This window comes from Oryctolagus cuniculus, chromosome 2, assembly GCF_051225735.1.
Source record: "Oryctolagus cuniculus isolate XC-2025 breed Fujian yellow rabbit chromosome 2, ASM5122573v1, whole genome shotgun sequence".
Classification (NCBI taxonomy): Eukaryota; Metazoa; Chordata; class Mammalia; order Lagomorpha; family Leporidae; genus Oryctolagus; species Oryctolagus cuniculus.
Genome location: NC_142868.1, coordinates 182,641,170 through 182,656,854, shown reverse-complemented (window position 1 = coordinate 182,656,854; position 15,685 = coordinate 182,641,170). Strand labels below are relative to the sequence as shown.

Genomic DNA, 15,685 nt, shown 5'->3' with positions numbered 1-15,685 from the left:
AATGACACGGGCCCTGCTTGGGAAAACTCTTCCGACTCGTGAAGCAGCCTGTGCCCACCCAGACCAGAGGCGGGACGTTAGTCCCCTCTCCCTGGCACCCTCTGTGTGCCTCCTGGTCACGGCGGCCTCAGCACACAGCTGTCACCCAGCCATCCCTGCGACACACGCCACTCCCACATCAAGGGTAGAATCAATTTCCTCCCGAATCTGAGTTTGCCTTATGACTTGCTTTGAGCCACAGGGGCAAGCCTGGCCCGGGTACACTCTGGTAGCTTCCACCCTCTTCCTGAGACCACCACACTGGGAGGGAACCCAAGCTGGGCACACGGAGGAGCTCCAGGGCACCAGGCATGTGAGGGCCCTCTGCGCACTGCCTGCACTGTGGTCAGCTGAACATAACAGATGAACCAAGCAGCCAACGAGGGAGCCCAGCCAGGGCCACGTGAAGCAGAAAACTGCCCAGCTGAACACAGGCCAGAGAACCACAATGAATAAGAAACAGTGATTGGGGGCTGGCACTGTGGCATAGCGGGTTAAAGCCCTGGCCTGCAGCATTGGCATCCCATATGGGCACTGATTTGAGTCTTGGCTGATCCACTCCCAATCCAGCTTCCTACTAATGCGCCTGGGAAAGCAGCAGAAGATGGCCCATGTACTTGGGGCGCGTGGCAGACCTGGAAGAAGCTCCCGGCTTCAGAATGGCTCAGCTCCAGCCACTTCAGCCATTTGGGGAGCGAACCAACGGATGGAAGACCTCTCTGTCTCCTCTGTCTCCATCTCTCTCTGTAACTCAAATAAATAAATCTTAAAAAAAAAAAAACAAAAAAACTGTGATTGTCTTATGACCTCACGTTCTGGGATCATTTGTTATATAGCAACAGACAACTGAAACATAGGGTAAATGAATGCATATATATTCAGTCAGGCTGCGGGGAAATTAGGCAGCCCCCAGAAGCGAACTGCCTAGAAAGCAAAACAGACTCCTTATCTGTGCAAACCGGCCGGCGCCGCGGCTCACTAGGCTAATCCTCTGCCTTGCGGCGCCGGCACACCGGGTTCTAGTCCTGGTCGGGGCGCTGGATTCTGTCCCACTTGCCCCTCTTCCAGGCCAGCTCTCTGCTGTGGCCAGGGAGTGCAGTGGAGGATGGCCCAAGTGCTTGGGCCCTGCACCCCATGGGAGACCAGGATAAGTACCTGGCTCCTGCCATCGGATCAGCGCGGTGCGCCGGCCGTGGCAGCCATTGGAGGGTGAACCAACGGCAAAGGAAGACCTTTCTCTCTGTCTCTCTCTCTGTGTCCACTCTGCCTGTCAAAAAAAAAAAAAATCTGTGCAAACCTGTGTTATCCGTGTCTGAGTAACGATTTCAGAATGCCCCGCTCCACTCTAAGTGGACGTCCACGCCCTGACGAGCTGTCCATCAACACAGAGGGCAGTTACGACACCGTCTTGCAGCATGGCACCCTGTATGGACACCTGCAACCAGGTACAGTATGCAAGGTCTCGACACCCCTAGAAACACCTTGTCCCCCAACTTGCTCCTCCCCACATTTGTGGGCTGAGAAACCCAAGGCCCAATTTTGTTTAAGTTGTACCTCGACAGGCTCCAGGGCAAGGCCTAAGGGGCTCTTTCATGATGGCAGAACAAAGGAGCTCTGGGGACAGGCACTTAGCCTAGCACGCATGTGCATTTAGCCTGTGTTCCACATCAGAGCACCTGGACTCAACTCCTGGCTCTGGTTTGTGACTGCAGCTTCCCGCTAACGCAGACCTGAGAGACAGCAGGAGACGGCTCAGGTACTTGGGTGCCTGCCACCACATGGAAGACTTGAACTCAGTTCCCAGCTCCCAGGTTTGGCCCAGCCCAGCCCCAGCCACTGGGGGCATTTAGGGAGTGAACCAACAGATGGGGGGGGGGAGGGTGCTAACAAAAAAAACTTAAATATTTTTAAAAGAAGAAAAGGAACATTGGTATCCTACTGGCCTAGGTTCAAATCCTGCCCTACCACTTAGTAGGTTTTTGAGAGGAAAAGACAGAGAGTGGGGGGCACTTTCCGTCTACTGGTTCATGCCCTAAATGGCTCCAACAGCTGGGCTGGGCCAGGCTGAAGCCAGGAGCCTGGAACTCCATCCAGTCTCCCACGTGGGCACAGGGTCACAAGCACTTGGGCCATCTCCCACTGCTTCCCCAGGCGCATTAGCAGGGAGCTGGATTGGAAGTGGAGCAGCTGGGACCTGAAGCTGCACTCACATGGGATGCTGGCATTACAGGCAGTGGCTTAGCTGGCCACACGACGCAGCCCTAGCTCTGTGGCCCTGGACAAGCCATTCCAGTCACCACACATGCGCAAAATGAAAATACTGTCATGCTGGAAGACCCTTAACAGTAATGCCGCAAGAGCCCAGTTAATGTGGCCACCTAGACTTCCCCACTGGCTGGGGACCTGGGCTGCCTCAGCCTGAGTGAGGGCAGGCACCCATCTAGGCCAGGGCACACCTAGGAAGTGGGGGCATTTGAATGCTTAGTCAGGGTGGCCCCCTAGTGGGATCTGCTTTTTGTTTATGAAGAAATTGGGGAGTAAGAATAACGGGGAAGCCCTAACAATTCCATTTCATGGAGAATGTACCAAACCCTCAGGCAGACCAAGCCCGGGGTGCATGTAGGCATGCGCGCACACGCACACACACACACACACACACACACACACGGCTCCCGGTCAGCCGGCGCTGGCCCAGCCAAGAGCTTTGGTTTCTTCTCCAGAAACCCAGCTGACTATAACAACTGTAAACATGAGGACTCCGCTGGTCCAAGCCAAATGTCAGTGGAATGATGTGGGTGAAAGGTGGGGCCCATACCACGTGTGCACCGGGCACAGACTGCAAGGGCTCTGTTTACACACAGAAAAGGCCACCGAGAAACACGACGGGGGGAAGGGACTCAGGGGGCACGTGCTGCGAAGCCGTGTGAGTGTCCCCCAGCAGCCGGTCCCTCACTGAGCGCAGGCAGAGTTCACGGCCCCGCGGTCCCCGCCGTGCAGCCCTCATGGCCGCCCGGCCGCACAAGGCTCACTCCCGGAGGGACGGCCCTGCTCTCCGGCCCTGGGACAGCACTGGAGCCTGGGCCAAGGGGACAGGAACTGGGTTGGGTCTGCCTCCTCCCAACCCGTGTCCCGCAATCTGGCTGCTGAAAGCCCCCCACCCCCACTGCCGTTCTCCTGTGCTGCGGGCCAGGGTCCCACAAGCAACACTCCGGCGTGGGCAGCTCCCCTCTTGTGTGCAGCCCCCACGGGAGCCGGAGGAAGCCTATGTTTTGGGGTTCCCATCTGCTCAGTAGTGACAACTGGGGCAATGGGCGGAGCCGAGACACCTGTGTTCTAGAACAAGAAGGGCCTGCAGGGACGCCCCCACAACCCTACCCTGGCACTCTCACCAGTGACCCAATGACCCGCCCCTCCACGTCCCCTGACCTCAGCGAGCCTCAGCTTCCACCTTTGTGAATGGAGTCGGTCAGGCCCACCACGGAGCCAGCGGACGCACACACAGCACTGAACTCCGGCCTGCAGCTTCGGCTCTCCCGCCGCCCTCTGCAGCCGACCCCTTGTTCACCAGCTGAATGACTCCCCGTGTAACCCATAGGTGCACGTGGAATCACCCATCCACAGTCCCAACAGGCTTCCCCTGATGCTCACTATTCATTCCGTAGGACAAGTTCCTCTGAGAAACAAAGCCACGGAACGTTTCTCAGGGGTTCCTGGCCTGGCTGGCCACAGGCTCCTGCCTTTAGTGGCAGCGACTGAGAGGTGCACGCAGGCGCATGAGGGTCTGCAGCAGCCACTGGGTGCGTCTTCTGCCCCCTTCCCTGTGGCGCTCTCCTGCCCGGCCGCTGCTCCCGGGCCTGCCCCCAATCCCTGCTTCCTCCCCTCATCCCAGGGGCAGTAACGGGCAAGCTGGACGAGGACATGGAGCCCCCTACCCCAAGTCAGCTGCCCTTGGCTCAGCCCAGCCCCGTGCCCAGCTCTTCCCACCACAGCCTGACTGGCGATGGCCTGTCCCGCCTTGTCCCCAGACCCTGCAGGCTGCTAGGCCCGCCGTCTCTGCTGGACAACATTCACCACTGATGAGCCCACCCCCCTGCCCTGCCTCCCGAGAGCCCAGGACAGGCTGCAGGGCTGCCATGAGCCTTGGGTGCCCATGGCTCTGACACTGGAGGTGCTTCCTCAGTGCTGTCCACGCCGAACCCACAAAACTCACAACCCCTGCCAGGGGCGCAGGTGCCTCCTTCTACTGTGAAACTGAGCTCACCCCTCCCACCCAGAGTCACAGGTGACAGAAAGGAGAACATGGAGAAAAAGGGAAGCCCCTGGGCAGGAGGAGAAGCAAGGTGGGGCCGAGGGTCTGGGGTCTGGGGTCTGGAGAGAGGTCCTGGCGGAGGAGGGTCCTGGCCGCAGGCTCCTCGCCCTCTCCTCCAGCCCTGCCCCTCCTATCCTCGGTGGAGCGTCCCTCCCAGGAGGCAAGGAAGGCTGGGAGGAGAGCAGGACAGGTGAATGACGCGTCTCCCCGGAGCCCAGGAGAGCGCTGGGTCCCCGGTGGCCCTCGCCATGGCAACAGGCCACCTGGGTTTGGTTTCCACAGCGCTAAGAGGCCAAGGGCAAGGACGCGGTGGGTTCAGGAGGCCTTCGGCAGGTGGGCCTGGGAGCCCCGGCTCATTCTTAAAAGTCCCACTAGTCCCAAACAAGTGACTCAGAAGCTTCTGGAACACAGCCCACGTACGCCTTCCATCTCAGGCTCCCGATGGGACCTGGAGCGGCCCCTTCTCCGCTCCGTTCCCAAAGCCACGTCCCAGGCTCTGCTCCACGTCAAGGTCACGGCCCCGCCCCCGGGGATGCTAATATTTTTACTCTTGACTTGCTTATTTTTCCTGTTTCCTAAGTTTGAGGGTTGGGTTGTTTGGCTTGTTCTGGTTTTCAGCAGTGCCCACAGGAGACCAGCGATCACAGTGATCTCCAGGCAGTGACAGGGCCGAGTGGCCCGCCTGACCTCGGCTGGGGCTTGCACCAGTTTCCCAGGAGGCCCCAGAAGCCTCCACGTGAGCTCCTCGCTGACCTGGGGAGACAAAGGCTCGAGTGACCACGCCCTGGGAGGTGGCAAAGGGAGCAGCTAACACCCGGCAGGAACAGGAGTGGCAAGAGTTTCCATTTAGTCCTGGAACAGGGCCCCAGAGCCCCCACAAGCTCTGTCTTCTACTGAGGGCCTGGGTGGGGGTCACAGGCAGCAAAGCTCCCACTCGCAGACTGCTCTCAGTCTAGCAGGACACACCCCCAAGGCACACACACATAAACATCCCACCTATGGGGCCGGCGCTGTGGCGTAGCTGATGAGGCCACCGCCTGCAGCACTGGCATCCTATAGGGGCGCCAGTTCAAGTCCAGGCTGCTCCACTTCTGATCTAGCTCTCCGCTATGGCCTGGGAAAGTAGCAGAAGATGGACCAAGTCCTTGGGCTCCTGTACCTGAGTGAGAGACCCGGAAGAAGCTCCTGGCTCCTGGATTCGGCCTGGCTCAGCTCCAGCCATTGTGGCCAATTGGGGGGTGAACTGGCAGATAGACAACCTCTCTCTCTGCCTCTGCCTCTCTGTAACTCTGCCTTTCAAATAAATAAAATACATCTTAAAAATAAATTAATTAAAAGTCTCACCTGTGCAGGAGTCCGGGCTGGGAGCCAGCACACCTGGGCTCCTGACCTGAGTCAGGCGTGTCCCTGGGACTGTCCATCCCTGCATCCGGGCATCTGGCTTAGATGCTCTTCCAGGCCCTGCCCTAGCGAACATTCTCTAGAGCAATTCATAAGGCTGAAGCATGAGCCGAGAAAGAAGCAAGTGAAGGCAGCTCTGTGTCCCTCAAACCCTGAGACACGGGGCCGGGTTCCACGGGCGGGTCACTTCTCCAGGGCCACCAGAGGCTCGGCTCAGTCAGAACCCAGTACCCCGGCAGGTCACCCCCAGAGCTGACAACATCCCAACCTTCACAGAACAGGGCGGGAGGGCGTGTCAGGCCCTCTCTGCTCACTGGCGAGCAGGAGGCCGGCAGGCCGGGCACTGCCCCGACGGAAACACCTCCACCCTCATGGCTCCCCAGAGGCACACGGCTCCCCCATCCCTCACATCCGCTCCCCAAAACTGCCTCGGTCGTGGCAGGGCCCCTCCACGATGCCATCTCAGAACTCTGCCCAGACCTGGCCACCGCTCGAGGGGCGTCCGTTCCACTCCCCGCGGCCCGGACATCCTGTCAGGCAGCAGATTCAAATGAGATCGGAGGTGACACCTGTGTTCCCACGGGGACTTCTGTCTGCACGGCTGTGGGGAGCTCATGATCCAGGGATCCTGGCAAGCAGCAAAGAGACCGGAGAGAAGGATACGGTGCAGAACTGCTGCCAGACCCCGACGCTGCCAGGCCCGCCTGTCTATCGGCACCCATCCTTCCCCCAACCTCCGGCAGAGGCACAGGCTGAAAACTCTCCAACCCACAAGTCACGTCGGTGACCTCAGGTGACGATCTCACACAGGCAGGACATGGCAGGGAAAGCACAGGGGGCTGTCCAGGGGTCCACACAAACCCACGTGCACGAGCCCAGCACCGTGCTTGCTTGAGATGGGGCACCACACTTGGGCCAGAACGGGTAACCGGCCGGCCCTCGGTCCAAGATCGAGGAAGAATCAAAACTGAGCAAAGCCTGTGCTGCCCTCCACCAGGAGGAAGGCAAAGCCATAGCCCCACGGAGTTCTCGCCTCAACCACCAACAGGCCCCCGGGCCCCTGCACCCAGCCCCAGTGCCACGGAGACCACAGTAACGCCTGGGCCGAGATGGAGACACTGAGATGCAGTGGGAAGATGGGATGGAATTGGGAATGGGCACTCCAGCCGCCTGAGAGCTGGACCAGCCGCACAGCCTCCGGCGTGCCTTTCCTTCTCTGAGCTCACACATAACGGGAGGCCACCGAGGGTGGCTGGCAGACTGCAGAGTGCGCTGAAGGAGCTCCATGGAGCCCCCCGCCAGGGCATCCCCAGAGTAAGCTCAGGCCACGGTCACCTCCCCTGCTCACTGCAGTCCCTCAGAGCTCGGCAGGGATCGTGGCACTGGGTGGAACACAATGCTATCCCTTCCGGCAGACCCTGCTCCATAGCGGCTGGCACAAGTGTCCCCGCACCACGCCGTCTCTGTGGACACTGCCACACTCCCCGCAGGCCCCCCCCCCCCGGCAGCTCAGGGCACCCCGAGCCCTGCAGAGGCGGGATCCAGGGTAACTGCAGCCTCCCCCACCCCACATTCCCTTTGATCCTGACACATGGCGGGGCATCGGACAGAGGGGCACTGAGCACACGCAAGCCACGTCACACGCTGAAGGTGGCCAGTGGTAGGCCACCTCCCGGCCAGGGTCACTAGCAGGGAATGGCCAGGACAACACTGCATCAAGACCAGGCCTGCACAAGCCTTCCTCCTGTCTGGGCACAAGTGACAGAGTGGCCCCGAGACCCAACGTCCTACCCCCCCCCGCAGTGTTCCCTAGGTACAAGTGCAGGATGGCAGAGGTGCAAGGGCACGGGAGGAGGGGGCCGACACAGGAGCTGGGAGCCCTGCAGGACCCCAGGCCACACGGCGACTCAAGAGCAAAGGAACAACGCCCCTACCCGGCCAGCAGGTGCCAGGGCGGATGGACAGGTGGCCAGGACTCACCTCCCTGAGCAGCTGCATCCCCTGCAGCTCGTCCTGCTGCTGCTGGGCCACAGTGACCCCCAGGACAAGCGTGTGCACCACACAGGAGACCACAGAGATGATGACGATGGGGCTGAGGCTGAGTGGCAGCGTGATGAAGAAGGAGAAGAGGAAGAAGGCCTGCCAGCCCACCGTGTCGCTGGCCGCGTGGGCCTGCGCGAAGTTCAGGCCCAGGTAGGAGAAGATCTGGGCTGTTATCAGCAGCCACAGCAGGTAGGGCACCGCCTTCTGGGTGAGCCGGTCGGGCAGCAGCCCCTTCTTGCAGACCACGAAGAGCACGAGGTCCAACAGCAGCCCGATGCCAGCCACGACGAGCGGCGCCAGCTTGTCGCCCGAGAAGACCACGGCGCACATGACCACCACGTAGCAGTCGAAGAGGGCCGCGAAGCCCACCAGCACCAGCAGGGTCTCGTGGCGCTGCCGCTTGAAGTAGGTCTGGTAGAGGTTCTCCAAGGACTCCGGCACAAAGGTCAGCCGCATGAAGCGGGGCAGACACAGGCAGGCGCCCGAGTTCCGCACGGAGATCTCGTGCGTCCGGCCCACGCCGCGGTCCGCATCCGATGGCAGGCTGACCGAGTACTCGGCGGAGTACTCGGCCGAGTACTCGGGCTCCGAGAAGCCCTGGTTCCTGGGCATCCTGCCCGGTGGCTGCCTCCGCTGGCCCTGAGAAGCGGACTGGGAACAGAGGAAGGGGCCCCTAACCAGGGCGCTCTGCGACCTGGGAAGGGCGCGGGGCCTCTCCTGGGCTGGGGCCGGTAGCCCCGGTCACCTAGAAAGAAAAGGGACATCGCTAAGCTGAGGGCACCTTCCTCCCACCCGCGGTCTCCCTGCCGCCACCGCCCTGCCCATCCCTTGCAAAATCCTGGCTGCAAGAGCCTCCCAAACCGGGGCCGCCCCGGCACCCCACGCCACTTGCGAGCTCACACAGGGGCCCGGCCACCTCCCCACCCGACTTCCTCACCCAAACTCCCTCCAGGCCCGAGCCTGCAAGCTGAAAATAAAACGTGCCAGAAACCGGAGCCATCCCGAGGATTCCTGAATCTTCTTTCTGTTTACTTCCCTTTCCCACCCAGCCCGTGGAGGCCCCGGGCGCTCTCCTCGCCCCCACAGCCCGGCCCTGCCCCCGCGCTCACCTGTGCAGGAACTCAGGAGCCGCGTGCGTGCCCCGGGACGGGCCCGGCGCGGGCTGCGGGCCGAGTCACGCGTGCGGCGGCCGGGCCGGGCAGGCTCCGCGCGTCCAGGGGCCCGCTGCCCCTTACCGGCCGCGACTCCCCACCGTCAGGCCCGGGCTCCGGCAGGGAGAGGCGCAGGGCTGCCCCTGGGCACCCACGGGCGCCCGGCCGCAGGAGGAAGCGGCGGCGGCGAGCCTGGGAGATCTCGGGAGCCAGCCAAGCGCGCCCGCCCCTAAGGGCTGCGGCTCCGGGGGCCGGGGCCGGCGGCTAGGGGCGCGCCCGGGGCCCTGCCCGGCGGGAGCGCGGGCCGAGGCCAGGAGAGCCCGCCAGCATCCTCTCGGCCGCCGAGCCCGCGAGTCCGGGCGCGGCGCGCTGCACACTGAGATCCCGCGCGGCGCCGCCGGCTGCGGGCCACGCGCGCTCCGGGCCCGGGAGGCGGGCGGGGGCGCGGCCCCTCCCCCGGTCGTCGCCCTCTCGGGAGCGCGGCCCAGAGCGGGGGGGGGGGGGGCGGGGGCTCGGGGTCCCCAGCGGCGACGGCGGTGGCGAAGGGCGCGGTGGGCCGCGAGCAGGAAGGATGGGGCGAACACCGGCAGGCCCCGTGTCGGAGGTGAAAGCCCGGGACGTGGACTGCCCTCCCGGCGGCCGCTGCCTTCGGGGCCGGAGGGGCTGGGCTGGGCTGGGGCTCCTCCACCGCGCGCGGGCCCCACGTGCGCCGCCCACCCTCTGAGCCCGAGCTTCTCCGCAGAGAGCCTGCAGCTGAGACCTTCTTAGGGAAGTGGGTGGGGTGGCGGGGCGGGAGTGAGGCACGAGGAGCCGGGGAAGACCCTGCCTCCGGAGGAAGCCTCTGCGTGCGCACAGAGCCGCAGCTCTGCCTTCGAGACGCAGTCGCTCCTATCCGTCTCTCACACCTTAGTAAGAATGATTTTCCTTCAGTTTGACAGAACACTGGATCCACTACAGGCCAGAGTCGGGAAGAGGAGGGAGCTAGGCAGTTTGGGATCCATGGTGAGGTGAGATTAGGCAGCCCCTGAGGGTTGCCGCGTGGCCACTGTGTATCCCCCTGACACTGACTCCGAAAAGCTAACCCACCTCAGCCCCAGCTTCTCAAGGTTGACTCCAAGGGCGGGGGGCCCATCAGGGGTTAGAGAGAGGAGATCTGAGCAAAGCAGCCTTTTTGCCCATTGTGTTCAGCCATCTGGGACCCAAACATTGAATTGTTGCAGGATGTTGGAAGAGGGTCCGATGTTTACGTTTAAAAAGGGACAGTGGCGGGTAGCGCGGCTCACTAGGCTAATCCTCCGCCTGGCGCTGGCACACCGGGTTCTAGTCCCAGTCGGGGCGCCGGATTCTGTCCCGGTTGCCCCTCTTCCAGGCCAGCTCTCTGCTGTGGCCAGGGAGTGCAGTGGAGGATGGCCCAAGTGCTTGGGCCCTGCACCCCATGGGAGACCAGGAGAAGTACCTGGCTCCTGCCTTTGGATCAGCGCGCCGGCCGCGGCGGACATTGGGTGAACCAACAGCAAAAGGAAGACCTTTCTCTCTCTCTGTCTCTCTCACTGTCCACTCTGCCTTTCAAAAAAAAAAAGGGGGGGGGACAGTGCTTATAAGAGAGAGAGAGCTGATAATAACGGAGTTCTGGGCTGCTGTGGCAAGAGGGGCACCTGCACCAACCCTTGGGGTTCTCAGTGGGCACCCTACTTGGCAAGACCGTGCCCAGCTCCTGGGCCCCAAGGTTCCCTGCTGGGTCTTGTGCCCCAGCCTCTTCTCCCCAACACCTGGGATGGGAGGAGGCTTCCACACTGAGACTGCCCTGATAAAACCCGGTCTCCCGGCCGTGCTGCCTCGGCACTGAGACTGCCCTGATAAAACCCGGCCGAGCTGCCTCGGACGGCGGCCTCGGTACCCTACTCCCTGCCTTCCGCAAGCATCCTCGCTTTGCTGTGGGCCCTGTCCAGCAGGTCTGTGCTGAGAGCCTGGCCAGGAGTCTGGAGACCAGAGGAACCATAGGCCTCATCCTCAGGATGCTGCCAGGTACAGCACCCACCACAAAGGCAGACCCCCAGGTGGGCCCGGTGAGCTGACACAGACCCTCAGGTGTGCCTGGGTGAGAGTGGAAGCCCACTTCCAGCTTAGGCAAACTGGGTCAGACCCTCAGGTGTGCCCGGGTGAGAGTGGAGGCCCACTTTGCTAAGGCGAGCTGAGACAGGGCCTTTCGGGACAGCAGAGGAGGATCTGACCAAGACCCTGCAGCAGCTAAGCGCATAGCACACCCTGGGTCATGGGCACGGCCTTCCCTGTGGCCGCAGGAGGCTCAGTGGGGCAGCTGCAGCCCCGTGCTGGACCTCTCTGGATGAATATCCCAGAGCCGGAGAGCCCCCCAAGGTCTGCCCACGGAGATAGGGGAAACGCCATGAGAACCTCGTCCGTCCCATCCACGGCGGCTTCCCCAGTCCCTGGCACCTAGGAGATGCTCGAAATGACGGCATTGAATGAACGGATGACCTCCGTAAGAAGAAATGATACTTTGTAAGGAGGCCGGCTGGCCCTGAGCGGACCAACCAGCCTCGTATCCCCTGACCCTGAAAACGCCCTGCTCCAGAGTAATTCAGGATTGCTTTCTAGGGTGGGCTCACGGGGCAGGCGCACTGAGTGTTCCAAGCTGCATGTTTTGTGTTGCTGTAAACTGGGCAACTGGCGTGCCTTGCTTTTGTAAGCAAAAGACTCCATAGGTTTACATTTAACACACACGCACACAGCTGGAGACCCTGAGCGGAGGGTGGCTTGCCTCGGATGCAGGTTCTTCAGGGAAAACAGGCTCGCAGGCTTGGGAGGAAGCCTGGGGTGTCCCGGTGCCCACCCTCGCCCAGGATCTTCACCAAGTGGAGACCTCATTGCGGAAGGCAGCTCTTTGCTTGTTCGCTGCAGGCTGTCCAGATGATTGCTGGGAATTCCTTGCTATTGGGTAAACAAGAGAGATGCGGTCCCCCAGGGAAAGTGGTGACTCCTGAATCCAGCAAACAATAGATCAGAGCAGACCTCTGGCGTCCTGGGGGAGAGAGGTGGGAGGAGACAGTTCCCCCGGTGCCAGCTCCAGGAGAGCGCGCGTGCAACCCGTTTAATTGGGGAGTCATTCCAGGGGATGGGGTGCAGGCCAGGAAGGCAGAGAGAAGGCACGAACGCCAGCAGGTACTAGGGTTTGTGCCCAAGGCGGTCACTGCCCGGGGCCAGGAGGCTCCATCCTGCCTGCCCCTCCCAGGAGCCGTGCAGAAGGCGGAACTTCCCACAGGAGGGCTGGAGAGTGTGATGTGACAGCGTGTGTACATGTTGCATGCATGTATGACAACATGTATGCCGTGTTTGTGATGCAAGTGTGTGTGAACGTGTGCATGAGTACGTGATACATGTGCATGTTTGTGATGCCATGTGTGCTTGTGTGTGAGCATGACGTGACAACGCATGTGCGTGACTGTGACATGTTGCAAGAGTGTATGGCATGGGCGTGTTTGTGATGCCACTTGTGCAAGTGTGTGTGAGTGTGAGCCTGTGTGTGTCTCCTTCCTCACCTCCCCGGGGCCTCTCTTTCTGGGCTTCCCTGTGCTCCTACAGCACCAGCTCCACAGCTTCGGGGCCCCACCCTGGGGCGCTGTTTTCCCGACCCTCCTGGGCTGAGCCCCCATCCCTCACCCCACCCCACGCTGTGCGCTGGGCTGCCTCAGGCAGGGCTTGTTTGAGGGTCTGTCGCCATCTTGCAGGTGCCAGGCCCAGAGCCTGCCGGCCCTCCTACCCCATCTCGGAAGCAGTAGCGTCCCCGGTGTCCCCTCAGCCCTGCCACAGCCTGGACTTGCTGGCACAGCAGCAGCAGCAGGGCGGCTCCCCACTTCCCGGCACTGTTCGTGTGGGGCAGCCGGGGCTGAGGGACCTGAGCAGCTTGCTCCCGACCCACACGTCCTGGACCATGACGTCCTGGACCACGACACGGCTGTCCCTAGAATCCTCAGAGGCTTCCTCCCGTCAGGCTGTGCTGACCGCAGAGCTGAGAGAGACGGCAGCCTGGATGGGGAAACTGAGGCCCAAAAGACTGAATTTGGGGCAAAGAAGACGCTTGCCGCAGAACGGAATGGAAGCGAGGTGTGGGTGCCTAGGGATCCGAGGCCTCGGCGGGAACAGGCCCCTTGGGGAAGAAGCACCGTGGTGGGGCCGGGCTGTGGCATAGTGGGTAAAGCTGCTGCCTGCAGTGCCAGGGTCCCATATGGGTGCAGGTTTGTGTCCCAGCTGCTCCTCTTCCGATCGAGCCCCCTGCTAATGGCCTGAGAAAAGAAGCGGAAGACGCCCCAAGTGTTTGGGATCCCGCCACCCACACGGGAGACCCAAAAGAAACTCCTGGCTTCAGCCTAAGCCCTGGCCATTGCAGATAAACCTGGAGAGTGAAGCAGCAGATGGAAGATCTCCTTCTGTCTCTCCCTCTCCCTAACTCTGACTTTAAAATAAATAAATCTTTTTTTTTTTTTTTGACAGAGTTAGTGAGAGAGAAAGAGAGAAAGGTCTTCCTTTTCCATTGGTTCACCCCCCAAATGGCCGCCACAGCCGGCGTGCTGTGTCGATCCGAAAACAGGAGCCGGGTGCTTCTCCTGGTCTCCCATGCGGGTGCAGGGCCCAAGCACTTGGGCCATCCTCCACTGCACTCCCGGGCCACAGCAGAGAGCTGGCCTGGAAGAGGGGCAACCGGGACAGAATCTGGTGCCCTGACCGGGACTAGAACCTGGGGTGCTGGCACTGCAGGCAGAGGATTAGCCTAGTGAGCCACAGCACCAGCCAATAAATAAATCTTTAAAAAAAAAAAAAAAATAGAGCATGTGGGACCGGAACCGGTGACCATATGGGATGCTGGTGTCAGAGGCGGCAGCTTAACTCCCTGTGCTCCAATGCCGGCCCTGGGTTTTCATTTTTAAAAAGTCCTTTCCACTCCATTGAATGGTCAGAATTTTGGCGGCGCCCAATCAGAGTGCTTGGTTCTAGTCCGGACTGCTCTGCCTGATCTAGCTTCTTGCTAGTGCACATCCTAGGAGGCACCAGGTGCTTGGGTCCCTGCCACCCACGTGGGAGACCAGGACTGAGTTCCCTGCCCTTGGCTTTGGCCTTGCCCTGCCCTGGCTGTTGCGGGCATTTGGGGGAGTGAATTAGTGGATGGAAAAATTTCTCTCTCTCTCTCTCTCTCTCTCTCTCTTCCTTCAAATAAATAAAGCCCTCTTATCTGTGTGGAACAGGTTCAGCTATCCTGTCCCTTCCTGCCCTCTGTGAGATGCAGGGTCCCCACAGCCAGCCCTGTCCCACGGGATGCGAGTTGCAGCTCCGCTCTGCGCCGGGTGCTGTGGTCCACAGGGCTCCCCCGCGTCCACTGCCACAGCCCCGACAGGGCCCACGCCACCTGCCCACTTTACATCTGTTTGGACGGAAGCTGGCAAGGCTCCTCTGCTATTTTTAGGCACTGCCTGCGTTGAGTCGGCCTCTGCGGCCCTCACGCCACCATCCCTCCCACTTTGAGTCGGGGTGACTCTCCCGTCTGCTGTAGGGGCAGGTTTTTAGGGATCCTCATTTTCTTTTCTTCCGGGAGACCCCCACCCCCAAGTGACACACATGAACATGGATGGATCGGGAGACTCTTCCCCTTGGTCAGGATTTTGCATTCGCATGGCGCTATGTGGGTATTGTTGTGTGTGTTAATTTGAGAGGTTGGGGAGGGGCAGCGAGAATCCTCTTATCCATGGACTAGAGCAAAGCCAGGAGCCAGAAACTTGGTCCTGGTGTCCCTTGTGGATGACAGGGACCCAACTACTGAGCCCCCCAGTGCTGCATCCCAGAGTGCACTCTAGCAGGGAGCTGGGATCCGGAGCAGCACCAGGCTCAAACCAGGGATTCCAACCAGCGGCTTAACTGCCTGCTCGGGAATGGCTTTTTTTTTTTTTTTTTTTTTGGATCAAGTATAAGTTCAAGTTTGCCTTTAACCTAACAATGGTTAGATAACCTTAGAGAGAACGTGTAATAGAGGATTTAGGTGTTAGCTGTAGGCTGATTCTCACGCCCCATCAGGCTTTTATTCCGGTGAGTAGCAGAGTGCATAGCAAAGTCACTAGGCAAGACGTGTGGCTCTGCCGACTTGTCCCTCCTAGGGGCAGAACTGATAACATAGCACTAGAGCTCCTCTGTTTCTCTTTACAAAAGATTTATTGATTTGTTTGAAAGGCAGAGTTATGGGGGAGGGGGCAGAGAGGAGAGGTTTTCCATAGGATGGCTCACTCCCAAGTGGCCACAATAGCCATGGCTGAGCCAGGCGAAATCCAGGAGCCTGGAGCTTCATCCAGGTCTCCCACATGGGTGGCAGTGGTCCAAACACTTGAGCCATCCTATATTCCCAGGCCATTAGCAGGAAGCTGGATTGGAAGTGGAGCAGCCAGGATTTGAACCACCGCTCGTTTAGGATGCTGGCATTGCAGGCAGCGGCTTCACCCACTGCACCAAACAGCAGCCCCTGAACTTTTCTTTAGCAAATTGCAGGTGGTAGAGTTTTCAGGCACCTGGTCTGCGCTGGCCCCAGAGAAGTTGTAGTATAGCCGTTGGGATGATTTGTCCTGAATGACCCCAACTTCAATTTAAAATGACTTAAGCAGCCAAGAAAACATATTTATCTATAATCAGCAAGCCTTTGGATAGGATGGGTTTAAGGTTGGATGTTCTGGTGGGTTAATACACC

General features: G+C 60.5%; 1 protein-coding gene across 4 annotated transcripts in view; it reads right to left on the bottom strand.

Moving 5' to 3' along the window:
• Positions 1 to 8,536, bottom strand: part of ADCY3 (adenylate cyclase 3) — an 80,945-nt gene extending 72,409 nt beyond the window's left edge. For all 4 annotated transcript variants that reach the window (XM_051843203.3, XM_051843206.3, XM_051843204.3 and 1 more), the window contains exon 1: positions 7,730 to 8,536. In XM_051843203.3, coding sequence (XP_051699163.3) covers positions 7,730 to 8,404 — 675 coding nt within the window. In that variant the 5' untranslated portion in view covers positions 8,405 to 8,536. The remainder of the gene's footprint in view (positions 1 to 7,729) is intronic.
• Positions 8,537 to 15,685: the final 7,149 nt, after the last annotated feature.